The 26397-nt window shown below is 42.8% G+C and overlaps 4 protein-coding genes, 1 non-coding gene and 2 pseudogenes across 5 annotated transcripts in view; 5 read left to right on the top strand and 2 right to left on the bottom strand.

The window, feature by feature from the left end:
* LOC110066618 (uncharacterized) overlaps positions 1-26397 on the top strand; it is a 111195-nt gene that overhangs the window by 11064 nt on the left and 73734 nt on the right. Inside the window, 6 exon segments of the mRNA XM_089292802.1 lie at positions 3097-3212; positions 3427-3496; positions 5769-5884; positions 6099-6168; positions 6714-6799; positions 12840-12978. Coding sequence (XP_089148928.1) covers positions 3097-3212; positions 3427-3496; positions 5769-5884; positions 6099-6168; positions 6714-6799; positions 12840-12978 — 597 coding nt within the window.
* On the bottom strand, positions 3966-5086 carry LOC149111247 (uncharacterized; annotated as a pseudogene).
* On the bottom strand, positions 14912-14983 carry Trnah-gug (transfer RNA histidin (anticodon GUG)). Its single transcript has one exon. It is a non-coding gene; the product is annotated as a tRNA-His (tRNA).
* On the top strand, positions 16994-17976 carry LOC149111245 (uncharacterized). The gene has a single exon (XM_089292799.1). The coding sequence runs from the start codon at positions 17040-17042 to the stop codon at positions 17859-17861; it is 822 nt and encodes a 273-aa protein (XP_089148925.1). The 5' UTR covers positions 16994-17039; the 3' UTR covers positions 17862-17976.
* LOC149111244 (uncharacterized) lies at positions 19391-20482 on the top strand. The gene has a single exon (XM_089292794.1). It carries the CDS (start codon positions 19391-19393, stop codon positions 20480-20482), a length of 1092 nt encoding a protein of 363 aa, XP_089148920.1.
* Positions 20518-21685, top strand: LOC149111243 (uncharacterized). The gene has a single exon (XM_089292796.1). The coding sequence runs from the start codon at positions 20518-20520 to the stop codon at positions 21508-21510; it is 993 nt and encodes a 330-aa protein (XP_089148922.1). The 3' UTR covers positions 21511-21685.
* On the top strand, positions 22382-24377 carry LOC149111242 (uncharacterized protein F54H12.2-like; annotated as a pseudogene).

Below are 26397 nucleotides of genomic sequence, written 5' to 3'. Positions count from 1 at the left end.
TTTTGTACCTGTTTTTGTACCATCATGCCAACAGCATCCAGTAATGTTTTTTAATCTGTGGTGATCAATCATGTCTTCATACAAGTTCCAGTCTTGGTCAACTTAAGATATTATAACTCGATGACCGGTAAGTTAAGTCAGAGGGCCAATAACTAATATCAGCCAACCAGATCGCTCCATTCCCGGTCCAACATTTATTAAGTATTGGACCGGGAACTGTAGAAAGATTCTGTACGAGCACTCTTGTAATTTTTTTTGAAAGTTTTAATGGCTTATGTTTTGGAAGAACTTGCTGGACGCTCTCTACACTAGCAAAAATCAAGGTTACGTCCTTCCATTTCACATTTACAGGGGAAAAACCTGACTGCTAAAATAATACATGTACAGTTAGTTGCACCAGGCATACAGTTTGTATAGCCGGAGAGAACAGATTGAAGGAAAACTCTATTTCAATTTCTGTTACCTCCCAAATATAATTTGTGAGGGCGCTTCAGAGGTGAAATATCTGATCACAAAACCAAAATAGGTGCACTATGGTTTCAGGCTAACTGTCACAAAAAAAGCACCCATTTTCATTAACAAGACATTAGTGCCAATTATAGTATGGAATATGCTACATTAAAAGCTTCTTAGTTTAGTTCCTCCAAAGGTGGGCGACCGGAGCACCATAACTTAGAAAATTTGGTAACCCATTGAGCTAAAAGTTCTTGGTTGTTACATGGCTCTATGTACGTACGTCTGTATGTCACTTCCGCAAATTGACAACCTTTTAAGGTCTTATTTTCATTCATAACACAGACAACTTTTAGGTCATAAAATGGAAAGAAGAAAGACCAAACAATCTTTAAGAGGCGTGTTAGGGAAAATCCTGGGGTAGAGGGTGATAAAATCCTTGTTGGTAAAAAAATACCTCGAGAAGTTTTCTTTCCTTCAATAGCCACAAAAAATATGACAATCAATATATAAAATGCTTTCAACTGTGTTTTGAATACAGATTGCCGATTTGATGCAGCTTTCAGGACATCAGTAAACAAAATGACAAAGACATTATTATATCTCTCATTTACTACGTGTACTTCGATTGTTTAATTTAGCAGGCGGTATTCCACTGTATGGTCCGCTAAAATTTAAAGCTGTCTTTGTTGCCAAAATGTTTTCTGATCTATCACCAAGTGTTTTTAACTTTTATAGCAAGTAAATGTTTAAAAACTTTCTTTTACTTTAAATTGTATATTAAAAAATGCTAATGACTTAACAATGATTTCAAATTGACTCATTTTGCTTTTGACATACATCAGAAATTTGAAACCGTTCAGCATAAATAGAAATCACTCCCGAACCCATCAAACACATAGTAGAGATATAACAAGTATCTTACTACCTAGTCTTCTCGATCCGTACTGTAAGTTACGGATTCTTGTTTTTTCCCCCTACAATGTATGGCCCCCATGCTTCACGCTTGGGCCATAAATCAAAGGGGGAAAAACTCCGTCCATAACTTATAGTACAGACCCAGAAGACATGGTTAATAAATGGTGTGTATTGTTTTGAAATCATCCGATAATAACTGTAAATGTTTACGGCCTGTAGAAAGCGCTCAGCGTCATGAAAAGGTTTTGTTTTGTTCTTAACATCAAAATATCACATGGTATTTCTTGGTCTCTAATGCACAATTTTAGGCTTGAGCTAAAATATATCGATCAAATGTTAAAAATAAATGAGTGCTGTTAGAGTCACACTTGAATTAATTGCTTCTATGCCAGAAAGAGTGTTTGAGGAAAGCAAATTGAACCTGAACTGTCAGACAATTAAGAGTACAGATCAACGGTGAAACTTGGATTATTCTTTTTGACATTACGGAAATCTATCTGTTACTTGGTAGTTGCTGATGCCTTACAAGATGTTACAATAATTATGCAGAGGTCAAATTTGGTGTTTTCAGTCTTTTTATTAAAATAGATCTTTTGGAGGGCTCAATATGACACAGAAGAGAGTTGTGAAATCACGAATATACAATCAGTCGACCTTATCGCCTGAAGAAGACTAGCAGTAAGCAGTCGAAACGTCACGATCTACATCCCAAGTGACTACATCATGAGACAAACGATAATACCCCTGTATGACCCTCTTAGAGTCAAATTACTCTTGAGTGCGAATAGCTATTAAACATGAACACTGCCCATCTTTGAAATTCTGGATTTTGGCTTCTAAATGCATTTCTTTGCTTTGCCTTGAATAATAATCAATCTTAAACAAATTTACTTGAACATTTCCTTCATTCAGCCATCCTTTGTTGAGACAAGATTTGCCATTTGATGCTCGGGTTGTAGTGATATGCATATTGTGTTTATGTAGATTTCCTTGCTTTGTTCAGTTTATTAGGAACAGTAATTAGAACATTATTCTACAGTGGCTGTGACAAGAAGTTGCTGGCTTCTGCAGGTTCATGAATATACTCTGCCCATCATTCAACTACATAACTCTAGCAAGTATTTTCCACAAAAGAATCAAGCAACGTTTTTTCAAAATCAATAGATAGTAACAAGCCCTCTTGTTTATTTGTCTGTAATATTGTAAATTAGCCTAGTATTGTAGGTCATAGAGTTATTTTTAAGAAAGCCTAAAGTTTTGGCCATTTGGGCGTGTGATATGATTGTTGGCAAAACCTTCTTAACAACATTTGTGGTGGCAGCTAAAGGTATTTTATAATCGAACCTGGCGGTGGTAAAGAGTTTGGTATCCAATATTTGGAATGAAAAACTTTCCTTATTTGATTTAGGTAAGGTAGTTATAAGAACGCTTTTCTGAGTGGCTGACATTTCACCATGGAGCCCTACATATGAGAAATTAATTGACCAGACTAAATATTGGCTAAGGTCCTTCCAAAAGAATTTATAAAATTCCACAGTAAAACCATCCATCCCATGACTTTTTCTTTCACCCATAACCTTCAGGGCATCTAAACATTCTGTAGCAGAAATATTACCCTTGCCAGAGTCCTTTTCTTTAGGATTCAACTTCGGCCTAATGTTATCTTGATTGTAAAGGTTATGTAAATGGTTGCAGTTTCTCATTGTTGTTTCTATACATTGCCAGTTCACCAGGTAAACAGAACTGAGTGTGAAAACTGTGCTAAGGGAGGTCTACTTTTAACAGCGAATATTGTTACAAGGGATGCCACTTCAGCAGAACAGTGTAGTTTAAACGATGAGGTAATCTCAAAATGCTAATACACAAATACTTCTGAATGGTGATTTGCAACATCATGCTCCTTTGTTTAGAGAATGAATGCAATTTAACAAACCTAATGGGTATGTGGTATAGGCTTTCCCACAGAGTTTGATAGTTGCTGTAATCGTTGGATCTGGTCCTACTAGCCACAAACATATCCAGGTGTGATTCAAGTGTTTTTCTTTTCTGTTACAGGAAAATGCTGATGAAGTGTCTGAAGGCTCCTCTAGTGGAATATCAGAAAATTGCAGGGATTCTGTGGCAGGTGGGAATAATACTTTCAAGACGGATTATTCGTGCTAAACGGATAACCCGTCTTAGACGGATTATGCATCTCTAGTGTGAAAACGGCCCCTACCAAGACAGAAAATGTAGCAGACGGATAATCCCTCTAGACGGATTATCCATCCCTAGTGTGAAAACGGCCAATATGAAACAGGAGAGAATTGTGAAATCACGGATATCGGTGAACAATTTAACGAAAAAAGTTCTTCACAAGTCACGCAAAACCTTTAAGTCACGGATCACGAGGAATAATTTCTTAAATTCACATTTCACGGAGAATAATGCATCACAAGAATACCCCTGTTGAGGAAAAGGTTGTTGTTATTCTTCATGGTAGATGCAATAATAAAGTGTATTATCGTTTGTCTCATGATGTAGTCACTTGGGATGTAGATCGCAACGTTTCGACTGCTTACTTCTAGTCTTCTTCAGGCAATGAGGTCGACTGATTGCACGGTATCATTTATATCACAAGGGTCGGCTGTGATTGGTGCATTTCGATCCTCCTATTCTTCCATTGTTCCGGTGAGGAGCTATTCCCTCAGCGGTCCATTGTTGTACCGTTCTCCTGTTGTTGTGTATTTTGATCGTGGGCATCCATGCTTCAGGAATTCAAATTCCACTATCCCTATTGATGTTATTAGGGTGAAGTGTTAATGTGAATAGCTTCCTTGACCCTACATGTGTACCAGTGAGGGTCTTGATTAATAAACTTGACCTCATTTCAGATAGCATAGTGGCCGGTCTCGTGGGCGTGTTCAGAAACGGCGGACGTTTGGGTACGGGCAAGTTGTATATCCCTGTCGTGCTCTTTGATCCTCTCCTGCATGGGTCTCCCTGTTTCCCCGATGTAGACTTTGCTGCACTCACAGGGAATCCTGTAGACAACGCCATCCTTTTTAGCCGGGTTGACGGTGTCCTTTGGTCACACTAAGTGTGACCGCAGTCTCGTGTCGGACCTTAAGGCAGTGCGAATTCCTTTTTGTTCTAGGCAGCAGCAGAGAGACTCCAAAACTCCTGGAACATAAGTAAAACGGCGGTGGATTTAAATTCCACTATGACTCTCTTCTTGGGGTTGTTCTTGCCTTTGTGATCTTCTGTACTAAAGAGGAGGGATATCTGTGAGAAGTAAGCACAGATGACCGATGTGTCTTCTCTCGAGCGATTACTGATTGTTTGGTCACAAGACGTTTAGCCCGGTCGTGCAGAAACTTCACTATACCGCGCTTTACTGATTGAGGGTGGTGTGAATCATACACTAGGACTGATCAGTATGTGTTGGTTTCCTGTAGACACTGGTGGTAGGGCGGCCATTAGGTTCTCTATAGACTGACGTGTTGAGAAAGGCAATCTTGCTGTTATTCTCGATCTCCATGGTGAAACGGATTGATGGTTGTTGACTGTTTAGGTGTTGCAGGAAGACGTCAACTCTATCCTGATCCAGGATGGTGAAAGTATCATCTACATAGTATTTCCAGATCTTAGGCTTGCAAGGCGCGGACTCTACTGCTTGTTCTTCAAATATCTCCATGTAAAGATTGGTAATAACCGCAGATACAGGGCTGCCCATGGCTGCGCCGTCTCGTTGTTCGTAAATTGATGCGCTGTACTGGAAGTACGTAGATCTTAATACGAAATGCAAGAGGTCTGCGATTTTAACTAGTCAAACCTTTGTGATATGAAATACACCGTGCAATCAGTCGACCTTATCGCCTGAAGAAGACTAGCAGTAAGCAGTCGAAACATTGCGATCTACATCCCAAGTGACTACATTGTGAGACAAACGATAATACACTTTATTAAGAATACCCCTGTATGACCCTCTTTTATTCAAATTACTCATTAGCGCGAATAGCTATTAAACATGAACACTGCTCATCTTTGAAATTCTGGACTTTGGCTTCTAAATGCATTTCTTTGCTTTACCTTGGATGATAATCAATCTTAAACAAATTTACTTTAACATTTCCTTCATTCAGCCATCCTTTGTTGAGACAAGATTTGCTATTTCATGCTCGGGTTTGATGCTCGGTTCCTTCCAAAAGAATTTATAAAATTCCACAGTAAAACCATCCATCCCATGACTTTTTCTTTCACCCATAACCTTCAGGGCATCTAAACATTCTGTAGCAGAAATACTACCCTCGCCAGAGTCCTTTTCTTTAGGATTCAACTTCGGCCTAATGTTATCTTGATTGTAAAGGTTATGTAAATGGTTGCAGTTTCTCATTGTTGTTTCTATACATTGCCAGTTCACCAGGTAAACAGAACTGAGTGTGAAAACTGTGCTAAGGGAGGTCTACTTTTAACAGCGAATATTGTTACAAGGGATGCCACTTCAGCAGAACAGTGTAGTTTAAACGATGAGGTAATCTCAAAATGCTAATACACAAATACTTCTGAATGGTGATTTGCAACATCATGCTCCTTTGTTTAGAGAATGAATGCAATTTAACAAACCTAATGGGTATGTGGTATAGGCTTTCCCACAGAGTTTGATAGTTGCTGTAATCGTTGGATCTGGTCCTACTAGCCACAAACATATCCAGGTGTGATTCAAGTGTTTTTCTTTTCTGTTACAGGAAAATGCTGATGAAGTGTCTGAAGGCTCCTCTAGTGGAATATCAGAAAATTGCAGGGATTCTGTGGCAGGTGGGAATAATACTTTCAATTTCATTCAAGAACAATGTTCTTAGCGTACATATCAACATCTTTGCATTTATGTGCAAAAACTGTTCTTGAAGGCTTTCTTGTTGACTTATGGTTTATGTTTCTAAAAGAAATAAGTTACATTTCAGAGTTTCCTTTTCTCTGTCTTGACGTCAGATTCAAGGAAATGCGAAGTTAGCATTCAGTGAGAACTATGCTATTGAAGTTGAAAGAGTCTTTGTAGTCCACGATCATGGGATTTTGATTTTGTATTAAATCTCTTTTGTAACTAAATTTGTTCAAGACTGCCCAGGAAAATATCGGCCCTTAGTTTTATTGTATGGACCTTGCAAGTCTTGTTTCAAACTCTCAATACCTCTAGCCAATATCCTCTCAATAAGGTCCTCTTGCTCGGTTAATAAGATACAATTATTATTTTTTGTTTTTTATCATTTGATTTTCATGGGTGTTGCTACTTCTGTCCCATGTTTACCTTTTGTTCGTTTTACCACTGTGAGTATTTATGTTTTTAAAATTTTAATTTTCAGAAGATTTGCCTAAGGACCCAAATACACAGCAGTCTTATGGATGGCCTAAAATTAAAGGCATTAACCCAAATATTGTTTTTCTGAAGGTAAAGGTTTACTTCGCTTTCTTTTATCTCCTGTGTACGGCCCAAAGACCTCTCTTTAGTCTTACGGTTTTGCCTCTTGCTACACAATTTTCAGTGAGATCATCAGGTTCTCTAAAAAGTCACGAACTTATTTTTTTTAATTAACGAAATCCACAATTGAAATTAGTATGTCACTGTTTTTTAGTCATTACTCATCAGTCGATTTCACCTGACCTCTCCCTGGTAACTGGTTACGTTTTTTCTTTCTTTCCTGTCGTCATGACAAACACGACAGCGTGATTGCCATATCTGACGATCCTGTTACCAAAAGGAGGACATTATTATCTCTAACATTCCCTTTTCATTTTGAGAGACTCAAATTGAGGGCAGAAATGTTCTCTTGTAATCTCCAAGTTATATAGGCATCTGTTTTGAACGAGTCCATTGTTTTAGTCCCTAAAAGAATGACGGGTCTAGTCGTGGCTAAGGTATTAACCATGCATGTATGTGAGAGGGACAAGTAGTGCCACATGACAACCCTCCCCTTTTATTGACTAGGTTGTAGGATTAGTGGCAGAAGTTTAACTCTAAATTCACAGAGTTCCCAGCTAACCCATCTATGAGCCTGATAAGGTGGCTAGCAACAGCTGGATTCCAGTACTCTTCAGCTCAATTAACCTGACTCTTTATGAAGGGATGTTACAATTTTGGTATCAGGCAAATACCCAGTCATTGGTGAACAAGTTTTTTATATTTTACTGGCCTAATAGGTTTCGATAAAAACGGTACAACCTGTTCGTAAATGGCCTGTTCGTAAATCTTTTAATTCATTTTCACCTGTAAAATGCAAGTTTTATTTTATTTTTGAGTGCTTTTTAATCAAAATCGGCTCATTGACTGCCATTTTTGTGATTACCTACTTTAGCCAGTCACCATTATGTCATCGGGTGAGCGACTAAGATAGTCCATGAGTTTTCAGAAGCTTTTGGAGCAGTCTCATGAAGTAAGACCGAAAATGCCTGGAGATGTACTTGAGCTCTTTAAATCGCTTTTCAGCTTTAAAACGCGAGTATTAATGAGAGTGACTGCTATTTGCTGCTTAAAATTTTTACCTTTTCATTGAATATCCGGCTTCGAGTAAACAAATTCGAGTTTTGCAAAAACATGGCGCTATGGTCCGCGCTACGGGTGTCTACAATCTCTGACCACTGACAACTAGGAAGTCAAAAGGTAGGACATTGTGGACTTGTTTTCCCACACGTTTCGACATGGCATGAAATGGGTTGGATCTTGGTACATGGTGAGCAGGCAGTGTTTTCTCAATTTTCTATCTTTCTCTCTCATATAACTAGCAGGCACAGGTTTCACCAAATGTGCCAAAATATTGTTCTTGAAGAATCTTGCTGGAATTTGAGTGGTTTTCGAAAGGTTTTGATTGGAAATACAATTGTTACATGCCTTGGAAGCATCTATCAAGCAAATTAAATGCAAATTTATGTTTATTTCATTTTTTTCATACTACCCAGAACTTGATGTAATGTTTCTTTTATAATAATTACTTGTTTCGATTACAGATGAGAATTGAAATATTTACCTAAAGCCAGGATTCCTCGACAGGATTCTAAAATGCTCTGCTGGCAAAAATCCATGGAAACCAGGGCAATGAGATCGTTCGCATAATTTCTTTATTCAGAAATTCTGCATTCCTTATTAAATACTGACAGATAAGAGATGTTTGCTTAATATACACAAAGAAAAATAAATTCAGCTTTGTCTGTTCACCATCGTCTAAGGGATGTCACTGGCTTTGTGAAAAGCTTTTATGACGCTTGAGTTATTGACAATGTCGACCTATAGGAAAAATGCACATCTTAAGCAGTTTGACTTTGTCAACAGAGCGGGGCTCGCGAAAGTTTCCCGCATTCGCTACCGTTCCCTTTCTGGGCTTCCTGTCCTTGCATTGTAAGGTCCGCAATGCTGCGCACGGTGATGCAGAAACATGTGTCTAGCACTCAAATTAAAAAAAACAGTACTTTGTTATAAAACTAAAATTCCAACACTTTTTTTGCACCATTGAAGATAATGCATTTTACCATCCAGTAACCAGTCCAGTAGTATGCCAGTTTTGGAAGAAGCGAGAACAATGTTTTACGTTACTAACCATAACATGATCACCATGGCGATGAGCATTTTCAAAACATGAAAAGATCCAAGATGGCGGCCGAACGCGGGGGAATATTGGGGTTAAAGTATTTGCTTTAATTTGGCTTTCATTTTGACTTTTCTGTGCCTAATTATAGGAAAGGTGTGGGTAATAACCATTCTTGTGTTTCATTCCACGCAAAGTTCACGTCGAAGATCTGCCAAGTTTATGCCAAGATGTTAAAGTATTGTGTCTAAAAAGGCAAAGATCCACGTGGAAGATCTTTTTCGTAGCTTGTACGGAATGCAGCCTGGCTATATAACCTCAAACTTCAAACAGGCCGGATATTAGGGAACAGTTTTTTAAGTCTTCGTCAGTTTATTCCATGTTTAGTGAAATACGTAATAAAAGAGTTCTTGTGTTTGCAGTAATTTTTGTCTTGTGAATATTCGGTTTTGTTTAGCCTGGTCGAATATTTAAAAGTCAAATGTGATGTAGTCTTTCCTAATATCCACAAAGACTCCAAAACCAACGTGATGTGGTCTTCGATAGTTGTAGTTTTCCCATCGGATTCTTTAAGTCTTCTAGATAAACACTGTTGAAAGCTTTCGTTTCCTGATTAAATCAGTGATTTTGTTTTAAATGTGTCACTGTTTGCTTGTATCTCAAGATAATAATCCAACACAAGTCTAACTACTGTTTTGTAGCAGTCAGATACTAATATTACTCACTTACTTTTTTTAGTGCAAAACTCAACATTTTTCTAAATTCCTTGGGCAAAAAATAAAATACTTCTGAACTTGGTCACACTCTGCACCAGAAAATGTTTTCGAATAGTGTTAAAGGCTTTGAGGCATGGCTAGCCTGTGTATATATTGGTCGATGAGATGTATCAAATGTGTCCCCATCAGTCAGTAGCCTAATTTTCCTCAAAGTACAATTATGAAAAGTATAATTATCTCAGAGTATTGTTTTAATTGTCATCTTGAAGCTTAAGTTGAAAAGGGGTTTGCAAAAAGATACGCAGAAAGTTTGGTCACTGAGACTTTTCTTCCAAGGTCATTTCTCTCCCCTTTCTTCACAAAATGCTTATTGCAAAGGTTTTCCAAAATTTGCCTGGCTGGTTTAGAGTGAGTGTTTCCTTCCTTTATTTTGTTTGACTTCTCAAACAATTCAGTGTGATGCCTTGCATTGTTGTGAATGCATGCACTGCTTATTTGAAGGCTGAACTCTAACATTCCTAAAGCCCTGTATATGCGCCATTTAATCTGGGGCAGTGCTGAAATGTGACAGTGCTAGATCTAGTAGCTGTGGTAGTCTCTTTAGACTGCTTACAAGTTGTAATATTTGAACCCCATCAAATATTCAAAGAAGACAAATGAGATTGAGAAGAAAAGTTAACTACTGTTTATTAAAAGTTCAACATACAGTATTACTATTATTTTGATTTTTTAGTACTCTCTTAAGCTTGAACCTGAAAACAAAAAAGACAACAGAATTGAGATAACAGTATCTGTTATCAATAGACATGGCAACTTAAACAAATAATGCATTAATCACAGCACTTATTTCATTTGACAAAGTTTGGCAAGTGGCAACAATTCTTTAACACTTGTAAATGGTTTTCCATATTTTGGACAGACATCCTAATAAATAAGAAACAAGGAATAAAATAATCATTGACCCAATGGGGGACATGCACCTTGTAGAAATGTGCATCAGTGCATGTGCATGATACATGTGCCCCTTATGAAACCTACACTTCAGTCAAATTCCAACCTTCTTGGGATGAAAAAAAATCATTTCATAAATTAGCTTACATGATTCAGCTATCACAGAATAACAGACTCTCACCTTCTAAGCAAGACTAATGAAATGTAGTGTGAAGATGAAAAAAGACTTGAATTACTCGCGATACATTGTATGTAAACTTCCAGTCGTTTTCCTCTCAGAAACCATTTCTTATGACAACTATTTTCAATACGTGGTTGCCATTTTTACTAGCTTGTTGCCACTGATGAAACTTTGGCAACACGACACTCACATATTGTAGTTTCGAGGAAAATTAGCCCCGATACTGAAAAAATTCGGCAAGCCATTGAAAAAAAAGACATAGAAACATGTACTTACGTTCGATGGCCGTAAAAATGCCTTTGTCTTCTTTGAAGGCTGTTCCAAAATGACACGCATTTTCTTGATTCCCTTTGCCAAACGTTCACAACGCTCGCACAAGGAACGTTCGAGAGCGAAGGCTTGTAATGGGACTTTGAAAGTCCCGGATATTAAACGATAGAACCTAGAACCAAGCTTTTCTAAGAGCCCATATTTTTTCGCAATTATTATTTTTGTGATTTTGGGGAAATTTTAGAATCGTGACATCAGCGCTTCTTCCAAAACTGGCATACTTCCGGAATGGTAACGAAATGTCCTCCTAGAGGACTTTTTTTTCCTATTTATTATTGAATTGCAATAGGCTTATAGAGATACAACTTTCCGCAAAGATAAAAAAAATCTGTTTAGGGGTTCCAGAGCCACCTTAAACACAGGTAGCTCAAACAATAGTTGAAGATCATTAACACTTTACGAATTAACAACATGAGAGTTCGGCCCTAATATAGTCAATAATTTGTTGCAACCTTCGTTGTAAGAGATCACACGGAAACAACAACATCAAGTCAACAAATACTGCTGTCGCTTTAAAATGTACTAAATTGGCAACAAAGTTATCCTTTAAAACTCACTTTTGCTGCCTTTTTGTCATTTCTTATGATTATTTGAGCAATAGAGGACTTCTTCTGTGTTTACAATCAATCAATCAATCAACTCGCCTGCGTCTCGGGTTTGCATAACAGAATTTTTCCAACCCCCAAGTATTTAGATAAGGCTAAATATGTAGACTCGAAAAAATTAAAAGTCCTCTATTGCTTTTATAAAAAAATTGTTGTCACAATCATGTTTACATACTCCCATCTACACATACTATTGGCCAAAGAGATCGCACACACTATATTATTTTATAAACAGTGTTGTTGCCTTTCCAGTGCTGGTGAAAGGCTTTTTCTGAGCCAGTGGTGAAAATCAACCACCCTGATACAGAAAGCCTTAATCTGCTGAGGTGCCTACAATGCTGTAAAATCCTAAGAAACGAGAAGAAGACAACATAGGTGTCGCTGTTTTGTAAATGACAGTGATGCCAACAGTATAAATGACGCTCACATAGTGAGCTTGGGCTACTTATGCCTTGAACTGGTTTGGATAATCAAAGCAAGAATTTCCCAACTTTAGTTACAGGAAACAGAGAAGAGGTCACACTAAATAAAACATAACGTCAACAGTTAAAAGTCTGCTTAATACTGTGGGTGAACACGTAAATTCAAGTTGTTCAGCCTATCTTGTTATCTTTTAATGTTAGTGACATTATAACGTGTTGTCATCTTGTTTTGTCACGTCAACTCAAATGTCTCAACTGTTGGAAAAAATTCTCCCTTCCCCAAGTTCAATGTTGGTGTAGAAATTTGTGTCCACCGATTGCATTGGTATCTCCAACATTGAACGAGGATGTGGGGGAAATTTCCGAGACCATATACGTCCATGGCTATAGGTGAGGATACAAAAATTAAATTACAGGCTGATTATACGGCCTGCTTATAAATTTTAAAATGGACTATATTATTTTGATTGGCACTGGAACATTGGTATTGGATAGAATAGTAAGAACACTAAATAAACAAGCTGAGTAGATAGAAAAAAAATAATGTGCTTTTCCTTGGATGCAACATGCATAATCAAAGGGAAAGAAATGAGGAAACACCACAAGTTGTAAACCATTAGGATTTAAGATCTCAGTTTTAACAAGGGGTTACATTGCTGGGGTAGAAAACTTTCAGGCATTTTGAGCAACCACTTTTTCATTTTCAGAATTCGCAAGGACCATTTGATATCTCATTTGAGGGTAATCTTTCAGAAGATATGGCTTCAGGAACTGTTGAATTTGTAAGCTTAGAGAGTGTCCCAGTATGGAACGTTGATGGCCGCCTATATGGAAAGGCTATTCCAAGTATGTGTACACTGCCTATGATAATACGTACTGTAATAACATACCACATCATATCATATACCATACATTATCCTACCTTATAAGACCAGACTAGACCAGAACATACCACACAATGCAACAGAACGCAAGACAATAGATGACATACAGATTAATTTATGTAATGTGCGTGCATACAGTATTTATGCACAAGTTGGTGATGTGTTAGAAATTATTTGAACAAGTAAGCATATAGTGAACGAGTGAGATTTCAGATCTAAGCCAATTTTTGAGTAAATACCGTACAAAGCACTTTTATTCACAACTAAACTCTCTTTACAGTTTTGGTATTCTTTTTAGACAGAGTCACATTACATAATGTATAGATGCTGGAAAACAACAAGGATAGGAGCTTTTAACTTAAAATGGTACTCTGATCAAATTTTTACCCCTTTATGTTTTAGGTGTATCACATAGAGTTCCATGAGAGAATAAAAACGCCGTTTACCATTTTCAAATATCTGCATTAGTTCCGGAGATATTTAAGTTTGAAAAATGTGTAAAATATGCAAATGAGATGACTGATGATGCCATACACTCAACCCAATATTATATTAAGTATATAAATAGAGCTATGTCGGTCAATTTACAGCAGAATCCATTGAAACGTGGTAGGCTAATAGTTCTACAGGAAACACACCTACGGCTATAAACAATTCTGTTCCCATGGCAACTCACTCTTTTCCAGTCCCCACCCACTTGATTTCACTATGTTACTGATTTTCAGCTTGAAAACCATGAAACAAGGCCAGGAGTTCGAGCTAACATATTTATATGCCTGCTGGATCGTGCATATGAGACACCATTAGCGAAAATCAAAATAGATCGCCAAAGGTGACCAGAAAAGCTTTTGATATTGGGGAGGTCTGGAACCCAGTATGTTGCCATGGTAACAAAACTGTTAAGCTCGTATTGTGGAGCACATTTAGTAGTCTTACTGCAAAAAATCAAACATTTCTGATACAAATTGGCTGAGATATCTTCATATTTGATCAAAATTTGGTTGTGTATGAGGTCAACATTTGGATAGTTTGCATATTTTAAAAACTTGAATATCTCAGGAGTAGTAAAGGACGTCTATAGGGGCGGTAACCAATCAGAAGGCAGTGCATATCATTAAAATTGGCTCTCGACCAATCAGATGGCAGTATTTTCGATTTGCATAAACAAGATGGCCGCCATTTTTCGCACATACCCAAATAAGGAGAATATGAGATCGAGGTTGTGACGCGCATGTCCAAATAAGGCGATAGCCAATCCACGATATCGAGGTTCGGATGGAAGAAATAAAAGGGTTTGCGTGAGTGTGGAGTGAGTATTGTTTTGAGATCGACGATAATAAGACATGTCTTCAGAGGAGAGCAAGACGAAGGCGGATGAGGTTTCTGAAGAGGAGAAGATAGAAGAACTTGCCGCGAGGGTGATGGATGCTGTTCATGACGGTATTCTTGGAAAGATAATGAAATGCGCCGTTTCTCACGCTATGGATGTCGTTCTGAGGAAAGAGGTGGTGAAGCTGGCGGATGAGGTGATGAGGTTCAGAAGAATGCTGTCTGAGAAGATGTTTGATGACCAGTCCATCTCGTTTAAAGACCCTGTGTGTTTGGAGAAGTTGTCGGATGGATTTGAGGACGGATGGGAAGCGTGGAAGAGCAGTTGGGAGGACCGAGACGAGTTGGCGTACCGAGCATTTATCAAACAAATTGTAAAAAAATCACCACCACCACCAGAATCAGAGGAGTGAAAAAAAATTTTTATTCATGCCTGTAACACTAATAAAGATTCTTTAACGAGAGAATGTACATGGTTTGTTGCGTGATTTTTTCGTCGGGGTGGGGTTCGTCCAAACGGATTTTACAGGCCAGGGGTCTCTAAAAAGAAAAAAGAAAAAATTTAATGCCCCGACCAGGAATCGAACCTGGGTCTTTGAGGCCACAACTCAACGTCTTAACCATTAGACCATCGAAGCGCTTACCTCTTTAGGACTTGGTTTTGGGATTGTCATCGGGAGGCAGTCCGAAATTCACGGCTTTGCAATGAGGGCAGAGTCTTTCCGAGGGTTTCAACGGCTCAGTGTGGAGGGCTTTACAGGTTCCGTGAAAGAATTGGTCGCAACAGGGTGTCAGGAAGTAGTCTCTGATACTGTGTTTGAAAGTGTATCCTTCCTTGCACCATAGACATTGAGGGTTAGGAAATCGAGACATGGAGTCTGAAAATAGAACAAAAACAACTTTTTATTGGTCATTCCACTTATTACAGGGTGGGACGTGTGCACTGTCCTATTGACCGGCGCCCTCTTTTTCTTCGGGATATCAATCAATAAACGATTATTATAGTACTTTCAACCATTGTGATCAAGTAACGATGCGAGCCATGATCGACGCGGAGGACAAATTACCCAACGTGTAAATAGTGTGAAATAAAAATCAGAGTGTGTTTTTACAAAAAACTGTGTCTGTCTTTTTCTTAGTTTGGGGCCTGTCCATTGATCAGTATGGCTTCGGCGACTCCTCGTGGGTATTCGTCGATCCATTGAAAGAACTTGCAGGTACGCTTGGGACACTTGAGATAGAGCCTGTCTGGGTTGGACTGGGAGTGGGAGGTGGCTAAGACCAGGGATTTGCTGCATAGACATCGGAAACGAGCCGGGTCGATGTTCCTGTAGCAGGGGTGGGTCTGTTCTTCGACGCGTCTCAGGTAAGTGCCCACCTCTTTGATGCCACAGGTCACATAACACTTGGTGTAGAATCTGGAAGAGGGGCATCGGTAATACTCCCACCAGGTACCACCGTCTGGGGTTTTCACTCTTCCATATTCCATGGGTACCATACAACGCGGGCAAGTGGGATCTTGGGGTTTCAGTTGGTTCAGGAACTGATCGGGGTCGAATTCCTCCAACACTTGGACTTCGGTGAATTCTCCTCGGTCATCCACTTCAGGTGATACTTCTACGAGGTCGTCTTTCTTGAATTTGTCGAGTCCCATGGCTTCCAGGACTTGCACGGTTCGAGGAGGTGAGTCTCTGATCACGGTCATGCATCCGCCTTGAATGGCAGGTAGCTTTGAGTCTGTGAAGATAGAGAACGAGTTAGTATCCCAACAAGGTGTTTTCACGTCGCATGGTTTCTAGGATGTGGGTGGTTTTTCGCACGTTCTTGGGGGTCGGTCTTTGCCTTCGCTTGCGATGGTTACTTTTCATTTGGCTTCTACATTCTTGACGTTGGATCGAAAAGGCGCTCCAGGGTCGCGAGAAGCCTTTGAGAGGGACGGTGGTCCAACTGACCGAGTCCGGGGTGATTTCTTTGAAGAGGACACGTTCGTTGAAACGGAGTCTGGCACGAGGTTTTTTGAATAACCATCTATCTAAAGTGGATTGTAGTTGTTTACCTCCTTCTCCTTCCACTCTCTGGGGCAAGAGCAGTTCCAGTTTCTTTTTGGACGATTTTTTCTTTTTCCTGACGGGTTCGACGTGTGAATCCATGACGACTTCTGCTGAAAAGTGACTCGTGATGGAATGCGTGGTTCGACTTTATGGACGTTTTTGACGACCAATCAGTGACGTGTGGCGCGATGGGATCATGTGACGGTCTTCGTTCCGATTGGCGGGATCTGAAGTGGGCACGTGACCCGGGAAAGTACGGAGTGAAAGTGGATCCACGGCGCGGGTATAAAAGGAGCCCGTTGGACGCAGTGAATCATTCTCGACTTGCTCTTGACGCAGTGATGACCTGTAGGATTTTGACTGACAAGGACTTTGAAGAGATCCTTGAAGATCTGAGACAGCAGTTGAATCGAGCTTCTGACGTTTTGGATACAATCGAAAAAGAAGGCGAAAGACCGTTACACGGGAGGATAATTGAATTGGAGTTACGTCTTGTCTCTCCTTTGTACTATAGGCTCCAGAGGCACTTGATTGACTGGTGCGACCGTAGTTGCTATCCTCATTTGTCGGACTTGCAGATCACAAAGCGAGCGGATCGAAAAGGAAAGAAGTTTAACGAGTTTGTCTGAGGGTGGGTTTCAAGATGACTTACTATAGCAACTCGAACCAGATTCGGGACCTCGTGGAGCAGATCGTGGATCAGAAGGTACACACTTTAAGAGATCTCGATGCCATTCTGGATGCCAAGGTGGACCTGTACATTTTTGACAATCTCTTCGAACCGTTAGGTCAAATACCCGATAGTCTGTGGTCTTTTGAGCTCTTGATGAGACGTCGTCCTGACTGGGGTGGTACGATTTTGGAGATGATGAAGAAGAACGAACACGTGTTTTTGTTCTGTGGTGAGTGGTGTCGCGTGATGTACAGAAGTGGTAGCGGTCAATTCAAATTCGTTCATTGTCGGGATCCCTCCCTGGACGCTGAGCGTGCCTGTTTGATCGCCACGAATAACCTCACGTACATGATGAGCGATGTCATCCGTGATCTGTTTGAACCCTTGCGGTTCGCTCACGACCTGTCACGACGGGTGTTGGAGAACGACAAGAGTCCCAGGGTGGAGGAGATACTGACTTTCAACAGGTGTGCTCACAAGGAAACGTGTCTGAAGTTGGAAGAGTTGATCTACGATATCATGCGTCAGCGTGATCTGTGGAAGGATCGGTTTTTCTTCCGTGCCCTTGAAGCGGAGGAGGATGACCTGTGTGGTGAGTGTAGACAGAGTATGCGTCAAGCATTCTATGTGAAGGGGGACGAGGAGGAAGCCCTGAAGTGGAGACCCGGTAAATGTGATTGGAGAAATTGTAAATATTATGCCATGGATACCTATGAGGAAGACTGTGATAATGAGTACGGTCAAGATTGTAAGAACACGGACTATGCTCATTACTTTTCAGATTCGGACTAAGTCTTTTTCGCCTTCTTTTTTGTGTTATCCAATCAGAGTCGATTTTTCGTAAGAACCAATCAGGCACGACGTTTTTGTACATATAAGAAAGTGTGAATAAAGAATTGGGTTCAAATCATTATGTCTCATGCTTTGAGTTGGTTGATCTCGAGAATGTGTACGACCATAGCCGATCGATGGTGTTGGACGACCTTGTGTTCCAAGTGCACTAGTGTCTACGAGTGATACGGTAAGGGTGAACCCATCCCCGACCATTTCAGCGATTCGCCCTTGGAGGTGTTTGACTATACCGACGTTGAACCCAACGTGATGCGTTTTGTCGTTTATATCTTGTGGTTGAAACGGCAACCCGATTCATTTAAGAAGTATCTCGAGGTACGGGAGCAACATTTCGAGTTGTGGAGACAGTGCGTGTACAAACTTTATCGACTATGAAGAAAGGTCAAAAGAAGAAGCAAAAGCCGCTTTCGACCGGGACGTTACTGGGACGGTATCGGGATCCTTCCAGACCCGGTAGTCTGGGCGGTCTGACGCGATTCGCCCGGGCCAATAAGATCTCGGTACGACGTGCTCGCGAGGTCCTGCAACGGGATTTGGGGTACACGTTGCACAAACCCAGACGTCGTCGTTTTCCCACGGTCCCGGTGGTGGTGTTCGGCATCGACGAGCAGTGGACGGCCGACCTGATCGAGGTGATCAATATTTCGAGGTACAATCGAGGGTATCGTTATCTCTTGACGGTGGTGGACGTGTTTTCCAAGCATGCCTGGGTCCAACCCTTGAAGAGCAAGACGGGTAAAGCGGTGACGGAAGCCATGACAAAGATCTTGAAAGGAGGTAGAAAACCCCTCAATCTTCAGACGGACGACGGGAAGGAATTCTACAACAAGACGTTTCAGGATTTGATGAAGCAGAAAGGCATTCATCATTTTTCGACGCGTGGGGATACGAAATCCAGTGTGGTGGAACGGTTCAATCGGACCCTGAAAGAACGTTTGTACCGATACTTCACCGTGAAGAATACGATGACGTTTGTGCCCGTGTTACAAGATCTGGTCCGAGGGTACAATCGATCGTATCATCGCAGTATCAAGATGGCTCCCGATCAAGTGACCTTGGCCAATAGCGAGGACGTGTGGGAGACTCTACGGGAAGAAAAAGGGAAAAAAATCAAGACGACCTCCGCTGAAAGTCAGGGATCGTGTGAGACTGAACAAGAAGTTCCGACAGTTCAAGAAAGGGTATTTACCCGGTTGGACCGAAGAGGTGTTTGTGATACGCCGAGTGCGTCCTGGGAAGGTCACCACGTACAAGGTGGAAGAATGGGACGGCACGGCGGTCGAAGGCACGTTTTACGCGCAAGATTTGCAAAAGGTGGACGTGAAAGACGACGATCTGTTCCGCATCGACAAGATCGTCAAACGAAAAGGGGAAAAAGTGTTGGTGCGTTGGAAAGGTTGGCCAGTCAAGTACGACAGTTGGGTGGATAAAAAAGGCTTGTACGTGACCCAAAAGCCCAAGACGAAAAAATGAAAGACTTTTACGTGCAGTTGATGAGCAATGCCAGTACGAGCGAGTTCACGGACAACAAGGCCCACAGTTTCAAGAACCGTCTGCCGTATCCGCTCCTGTTTGAATCCGACAAGGAATGGAAAGTGGGATTGGCGAGCGTGTCTTACCCGATTCCTCCGTCACGACCGCATCAAGTACCAGTCCCTCAAGCGCACGACTTTGACGACGACGACTACGTGTTCGGTATGGAGTGGACCATTGAAACGTTCAGGTTGCTAGACGACGGGATTACGTGGCGTCCTTCGCGATACCCCGTGACATTTGACGTCTACGGGAAGGAACTGAACCGCGTCCAACACAAAGTGACGAGTGGCAGATCTCTCATGCAATACCTCATCAATCGTTTTCACGAACGCCTGTATCATTACATGGATCATGCGGGTGAAAGTCTACGAGCACCGGATGGGAAAAAATACTACCCCGTGTTCCGATGGGAGGGGAACGATTTGATTATCGACAACACCGACACGTTCCTCGACGAGTCCGGAGACAGACATCGTCCCAGAGTGTATTTTGGTTCTAAACTGGTCAAGAAGTTGGGTTTGATTCGCGAGGAATCGTATTACTCCGTTCACTTGGACGTGAATATGATCAAGATCTTTCCCAACGACAAAGTCCCGTCTGATTTCAAGAAAGACTGGACCGACCATCGCGACAATCGATCTCGCGAATTTTGGAGTATGCTCAGCACTGGGTCGTTACAGCTCAGTCCCTATTGCAACTGGCGCTTCAGTTACTTGGACGAGGAATACGCCAAGACCTATCGGGGAGTCGTCGTTCATCCGGACCTCCCTCCGCCTCGCAGTCCCATGTACCTGTATTCGAATGTGGGTTGTAGCACCATCACGGGGAATCGAGTCACGGATCTCTTGAGAGAAGTCCCCCACGACTCGCTCAAGATGACGTACGAACCGACTCAGATTCAATATAAACCCGTACGCAGCAACGTCTTGGATATAGTGGAGGTGCAATTGGCCGAGAACGACGGAAGACTGGTGGACTTTACCTCGGGCGTGACGTCGGTGACATTACACTTCAAGTATGAATGAGTCTGTCGACGACTTTTACGTGCAACTGATGAGCAATGCCAGCACGAGCGAGTTCCCGGACAGCCCACAGTTTCAAGAACCGTCTGCCGAACCCGTTGCAGTTGAGAGAGTCGGGATGGAAAGTGGGTATCAGCGACCTCTCGTTTCCGTCCGCGACGCGTAAGATGGACTTGAAAGATTCTCTTCTGTTTGAAATCTGGTGGATCGACATGGTGAACGCCTCCATAAACCTATACAGCCGGGTCTCTTCAGCGACGCGAGAAAGCGATTTGGAATTCACGCCGAGGACCGGTACCGAGTTGATGAACGCGATACGAGATCAATACCTGCATAGGTTGAGATCTAGAATGGATGCCGACGTGACGATGTACAAGAAAAAGAGCAAACCCGATGATCCCACCGAATTGCTGTACACGGTTATGCATCGGGCCGAGCATGGAGAATGCGTCCTGGACAATTCGAGAACGTGCCTCAGCCTCCTGATCAACGGTAAACGCGTCTACCCGCAAATGAACATCGGCATCGAATTGGCCAAGAAGATGAAATGGGTCAAGATGGGAACCTTGCAAAACGGTCGACCGGGTTACGTCTTGGGACCCCACTTGAGGAAAGAATTTCCCAAGGAAGTCGTACCCACGGCCACGGACTTGGTCATAGGACAGAATGACGGGGACGAAATCTTTTACAAGATCGACCCGGACACCTTACATTTGAGTTGTTTCATCAATTGGGTGTTCACGGATTTGGATCGCAGTTACGAAGAGGCGTTCGGTCACGAGCGTCGTTCCTTGTTCGTGTATTCGAATGTGGGACAGAGTATGGTGACGGGGAATCAAGTCACGGACCTGTTGAAACAGGTTCGTTACGATCCTGACGTGATCGACCTTCAACCGAGACACATCCTATATCTACCGGTGCGCACGACCTTTTTGGACATTGTCGAGACGCAGGTATCTGAGAACGACGGTCGACTGGTGGACTTTGCGTCGGGCGTGACCACGATCACGTTGCATTTCAAGAAAGGATGAGTGATTTTTACGTCAGCTTACCCAGTCACAGCAGTAAGAGCGAGTTCCCGGACAACAAGTCGAACCATTTCAAGATCAGGTTACCACACCCCTTACGCCTGAATGGAGACGGAGGATGGAGAGTGGGAATGAGTAGCATCTCTCTACCTGACGCGAGAGTGACGATCTCATCCCTGTCGAATGAAGAAGGTGAAGCTAAGGTTGTATTGGCTTTCACATTATGGCGACGAGTTGATCAACCTACTTTGAACATCTATACGGTGGGAAGAGCCTCATTCGACACTGAAGACCTCAAGGAGGTATTTTACAATGTGAGTGGTGTTGGATTCATGAAATCCATGATCGCTTATTTCGAGCGACAACGCATCTACGCGAATAATGGTCCTAAATTGGGATCCCAATACTTCAACAGTGATGGTAAAAGAACCTACGTCAAGTTCAAGTGGGAAGGCAAAGACCTTGTTACAGAAAATAATGACATCTTAAGACCCTACAGTGACCAGCCGGCCTTGTGGTTCAATGTTGCTTTGGCTGAGAAATTGGGATGGATCAAGAAGAATGGAGATAATTACAGTCTGGGACCTAACTTACAGATTGAATTTTTTGAAGATAAAATTCCTGATATTGGCGTCGTGTCTGACTTACATGACGATGATGGCTTTCCTGTGTTTTGGTCTGTCTCATTACCTATTAAGGGTCAAAAATATTTGAAACTCAGCATCTATTGCAATTGGCGTTTTCTGAACCTGAACAAGGCTTTCGAGGTCTTGGTGGGAAGCAGTTCGCGTTCCTTGTTCGTCTACTCGGACGTGGCTAGAAGTGGCGTGGTGGGAAATGAAGTCACGGATTTACTGAGAGAGGTCAACTCTATTCGAAGAGGTGCGGGTGTCCAGTATTTCGAGCCTTACCACATTCAATATATTCCCGTGCGCAAAGACCTCATTGACATAATAGAGGTGCAAGTGGCTGAGACAACTGGAGAACTGACGACCTTTGGACCTGGCAATACGATCGTGACGTTACACTTTAAGAAAGAATGATCGGTGGAACGTTGGTACGATTTCATCCCGATAAAATGAGGCAATCCGGAGACGGATTCGGCATGGCTTGGAGAGGTGTCAAGAAACGAGGTCCCGGCATTCTCCGAGACTTTATCACCGAGGCGGCCACGGAAGGTCTGAAAGATTTAAATTCGGGCAGCAAGGGAGGAAAGCCCAATTGGAGAGGTGGACTTGCCGGGGTCAAGAGAGGAGCGACACGGGCCGTGAAACGTAAAGCGACGCAAGAGATCAAACGGGCGTTGGCGAAAAAAGTGAGAAAAGACCTCTTTGGAGTATGAATCCCATTTACTCGAGGCGCGTGAGACTTATCCCGATACGACGAACGTATAAAGGCGGATCGATCTTCCCGTCCCGATCAAAACGCCCGAACTATCGTTGGGTGCAGTCGGCCCTGAGAAGGAGACGAAGACGTAGACGATGACGGACCTCGTGGCTCGTGCCCGTTCGGCGGGGGTTCGTAACCCTCGTCTGAACATGTTCAGTACCCCTCCCACGGATGTCAGCATGTCGTCTCGACGGTTGGTGAGAATCAACCCGTTCAATACGGGGATCAACCCCGTGACCTTCCAAGTCGATCCGCAAGAAGACTTTATCGACTTGAACGAGAGTTTCTTCGAAGTGGAATTGACCGTTAAGAAAAGTGACGCGACGAATCTGTTGACAGCGGATGTCATGGGACTCGCCAACAATCTGGCCCACACCCTCTTCAAACAGATCAATGTGACATTGAATGGGACTCTCATCAGCCCCCAGATGGATACTTACCACCTCAAAGCCTACATCGAGACCCTGTTGAACCACGACCGAGACGACGGTGAATCGATCCTAACACCCAGCGGATGGTACAACTGTCTCGGTGTACCCGACGACGGAGATGCCGATGAATTGACAGCCAACGCGATGGATTTTACTACTCCTCACGCTGAATATACTGCTTTAACCCAAGATCTCAAGAATTTAGTCCAGGGACGATCCCAGTTTCTGGACGGAGAAGCCGTGACTTTGAGGTTCAAACCTTTCCTGGAAGTGTTTCATCTCAGCAAATTACTGTTACCTGGCGTGCAGATCCAGATCGACATGTACTTCAATGCCCCAGCCCTGTGGACCATCCGATGGCATGGTACTGATACTCTGAGACTGACTGAAGCCGACGTGAAAGTGAGATTGTTCCTGTCTCGAGTGAGAGTGACTCCCTCGGTGTACCGAGAGATCATGACCAGCCTGAAAGGAGGAAGAGTGGCCACTTAACCCACGGTGAGAGGTGAAATTCGCACTTACTCGCATCCCAACGACAATCGTCATTTCGAGTGCAGCAATCCTTTCCACAGTAAGCTACCAAATCGATTAGTGGTGTTGTTGATGAAACAAACTGCCTTCAACGGAACTGTGACCATCAATCCGTTCAATTTCGGAAAATTCAGTCTGGCTTCCATCAAACAATTGGTGAGAGGTGAAGAGTACCCCTACGAGACCTTGGAGCTCGATCACGATGGGGACAGTAAAGATCAGAGAGGTTACTACAGATTCCTCCAAGCCTCCGGAGCGTTGTGCAGGGGAAAAGGAAACATGGTCCGAAAAGTGGATTGGGGGGACGGCAAGAGATGCAACATGTTTGTATTTGACAACACGGCCAATGGATGTTTGGATAGTCCAGTGTTGAACCCCGAGCAAGAAGGTGAACTGCGTCTGGTGATCGATTTCGGAGCCAATCCTGGACAAAACCTGACTATCTTGTTGTATGGCGAATTCGAGAATTTGCTGGAGATCAACGAGAACCGAGTCGTCATCTACGACGTGTACCAATGAGAAGAAAAAATGGAGAAAGTAGCCTTGAATAATATACAATTGGATCATTTGGCCCGGACGAATCCGTCCCTACGCTGTGTCTTTTACGGCACGGTCCCTTGCGATCGGCTTCCCAGGACAGTCCCTCAAGAAGGACCGACCGCTTACATCGTGAACACGGACCCTCACGACAAACCGGGCGTGCATTGGATCGCTTTGTGGCCCGACAAGAACAAGTGCGAGATCCTGGACAGTTACGGTCTACCGTTGGACGCGTACGGAACCGCCGAACCGATCCAAGAATGGTTGGATCGTCATTTTAATTACCAGATTCACAACGGCAAGAGTCTGCAGTCCCTGTTCAGCCAGAGTTGCGGCGGTTACGCCCTGATGTTCCTGATCGACCGAGCCGAAGGTCGGGACATGAACGAGTTCTTGAATCGTTTTAAGAAAAACGAGTTTGTGGAGAACGATCGTAAAGTAGGACACATGGTAGAACGTTTGATCGTGGACGAGTTGGCCTGGCGCAAGATTTGTAAAACCCCGTGTCACCAGGAAACGTGCGGTTCCTCCCGAGGAGTGCGTCATTTGTTATAAAGTAAGCTGTTTGAATAAAAAGTGTTCATTTTTGAGAAAAGGATGTTGCGTAGTGAAGGCAGATGGTTCCAGCGATTCCTAGAACTGTGTCGAAAAGAGAGTACGAAATTGTCCTTGGACAATCCTCTTCGACAGGTCATGGAACGCATTTTGGATTGCGACAGTTACCGTCGAGTCCGATTCATACTGTACCTGGAAAAAGATGATTGGCTTCGATACGTTCTGTTCCACTTGCGCATGAAAGCCAGACTTCAAACGAACGCTAGTCGAGATTACAAGTGTTACCCTTATTGGCACGTGCTTCGCTACGGCAATAAGTCCTTACGCCATCACTTTGCGAGTGCATAAAAAGGTGCGACGGAAAATGAAATGGTTCATTATGGATTTACTGACAAAACAAGACACATCATGGCTCTTCAGTTTCAAGGGCATAGACATTTGGACGACGTGATAGCCAGGTTAGAAAAACGCTATGGAAAAGCGGGCGGAAAGACGCCTCAACCCAGTGAGGCTCATTTCAAGAAAAACCAACCGCCAAAACGACAGCTCAATCTGAAAATACTTCAACCCGCCAAAAGACAAGTGTCATTTCAACCGCCGTCTGTCCTGGACACCGGTGCATTACCAGCGACGGTGACCACGCGTAGGAAACCCAAGAGAGCTGCGACCGCCAAGCCGAAGCTTTCCGTGAAAGAAGATAGGAAAAGAATGAAAAAGAGGCATTGGTACGAGGACAAGTTTGGAGATTTGAGTAAATTTGCCAAGAAAAAACCTCGAAAAAAGAGATCGGCGCCTGCCAAGAAAAAAGGACGTCCCAAGAGAGCCGCTGCCAAGAGGGCCATGGCCAAGATCAGGAGTCGGGCCAAGAAAAAACCCATCTGTTTCAATCGTAAGGTCACCCTATTGGGTCTGTTGAAACGCATCCCGGCCGTCAAGACCGCATTGGCCAAGTTGTTCGGATAAAAACGGAACGTCTCGAGACCATGGACCATTTCATGATCATGGAACGACGCAAAGCGTTTCAATTTCACACGCCGTCGAGTTTGTTGATGGCGGGTCCGTCGGGGTGCGGCAAGACGGTGTTGACGACCAAACTGCTCTTGGAGAACGGCGACTTGTTCCAACAGACACCGAAGAGTATTCATTACTGCTACGGATCGTGGCAAGACGGTTTCCAAAAGCTCAAGAAGGGTGGAGTCGAGTTTTACGAAGGCATTCCCGACAGCGAACAGTTACCCCGATGGTTTCCCGGAGGGGGCGTGTTGGTCCTGGACGATCTGATGGACGAGGGGGGTAACGACAAGCGCGTGTTGGATCTCTTCACCAAACATTCGCATCATCGGAACATCACGGTGATCTACCTGTGTCAGGATCTATTCCCCAACGGAATATTCGCCAAGACCATTTGCAGAAACGCGCATTACATCGCGGCCTTCAAGAACCC

This window comes from Orbicella faveolata, unplaced genomic scaffold (genome assembly GCF_042242905.1).
Source record: "Orbicella faveolata isolate gen_17 unplaced genomic scaffold, um_ofav_v1 contig_24, whole genome shotgun sequence".
Lineage (NCBI taxonomy): Eukaryota > Metazoa > Cnidaria > Anthozoa > Scleractinia > Merulinidae > Orbicella > Orbicella faveolata.
This window is presented reverse-complemented; position numbering and strand designations above follow the sequence as displayed.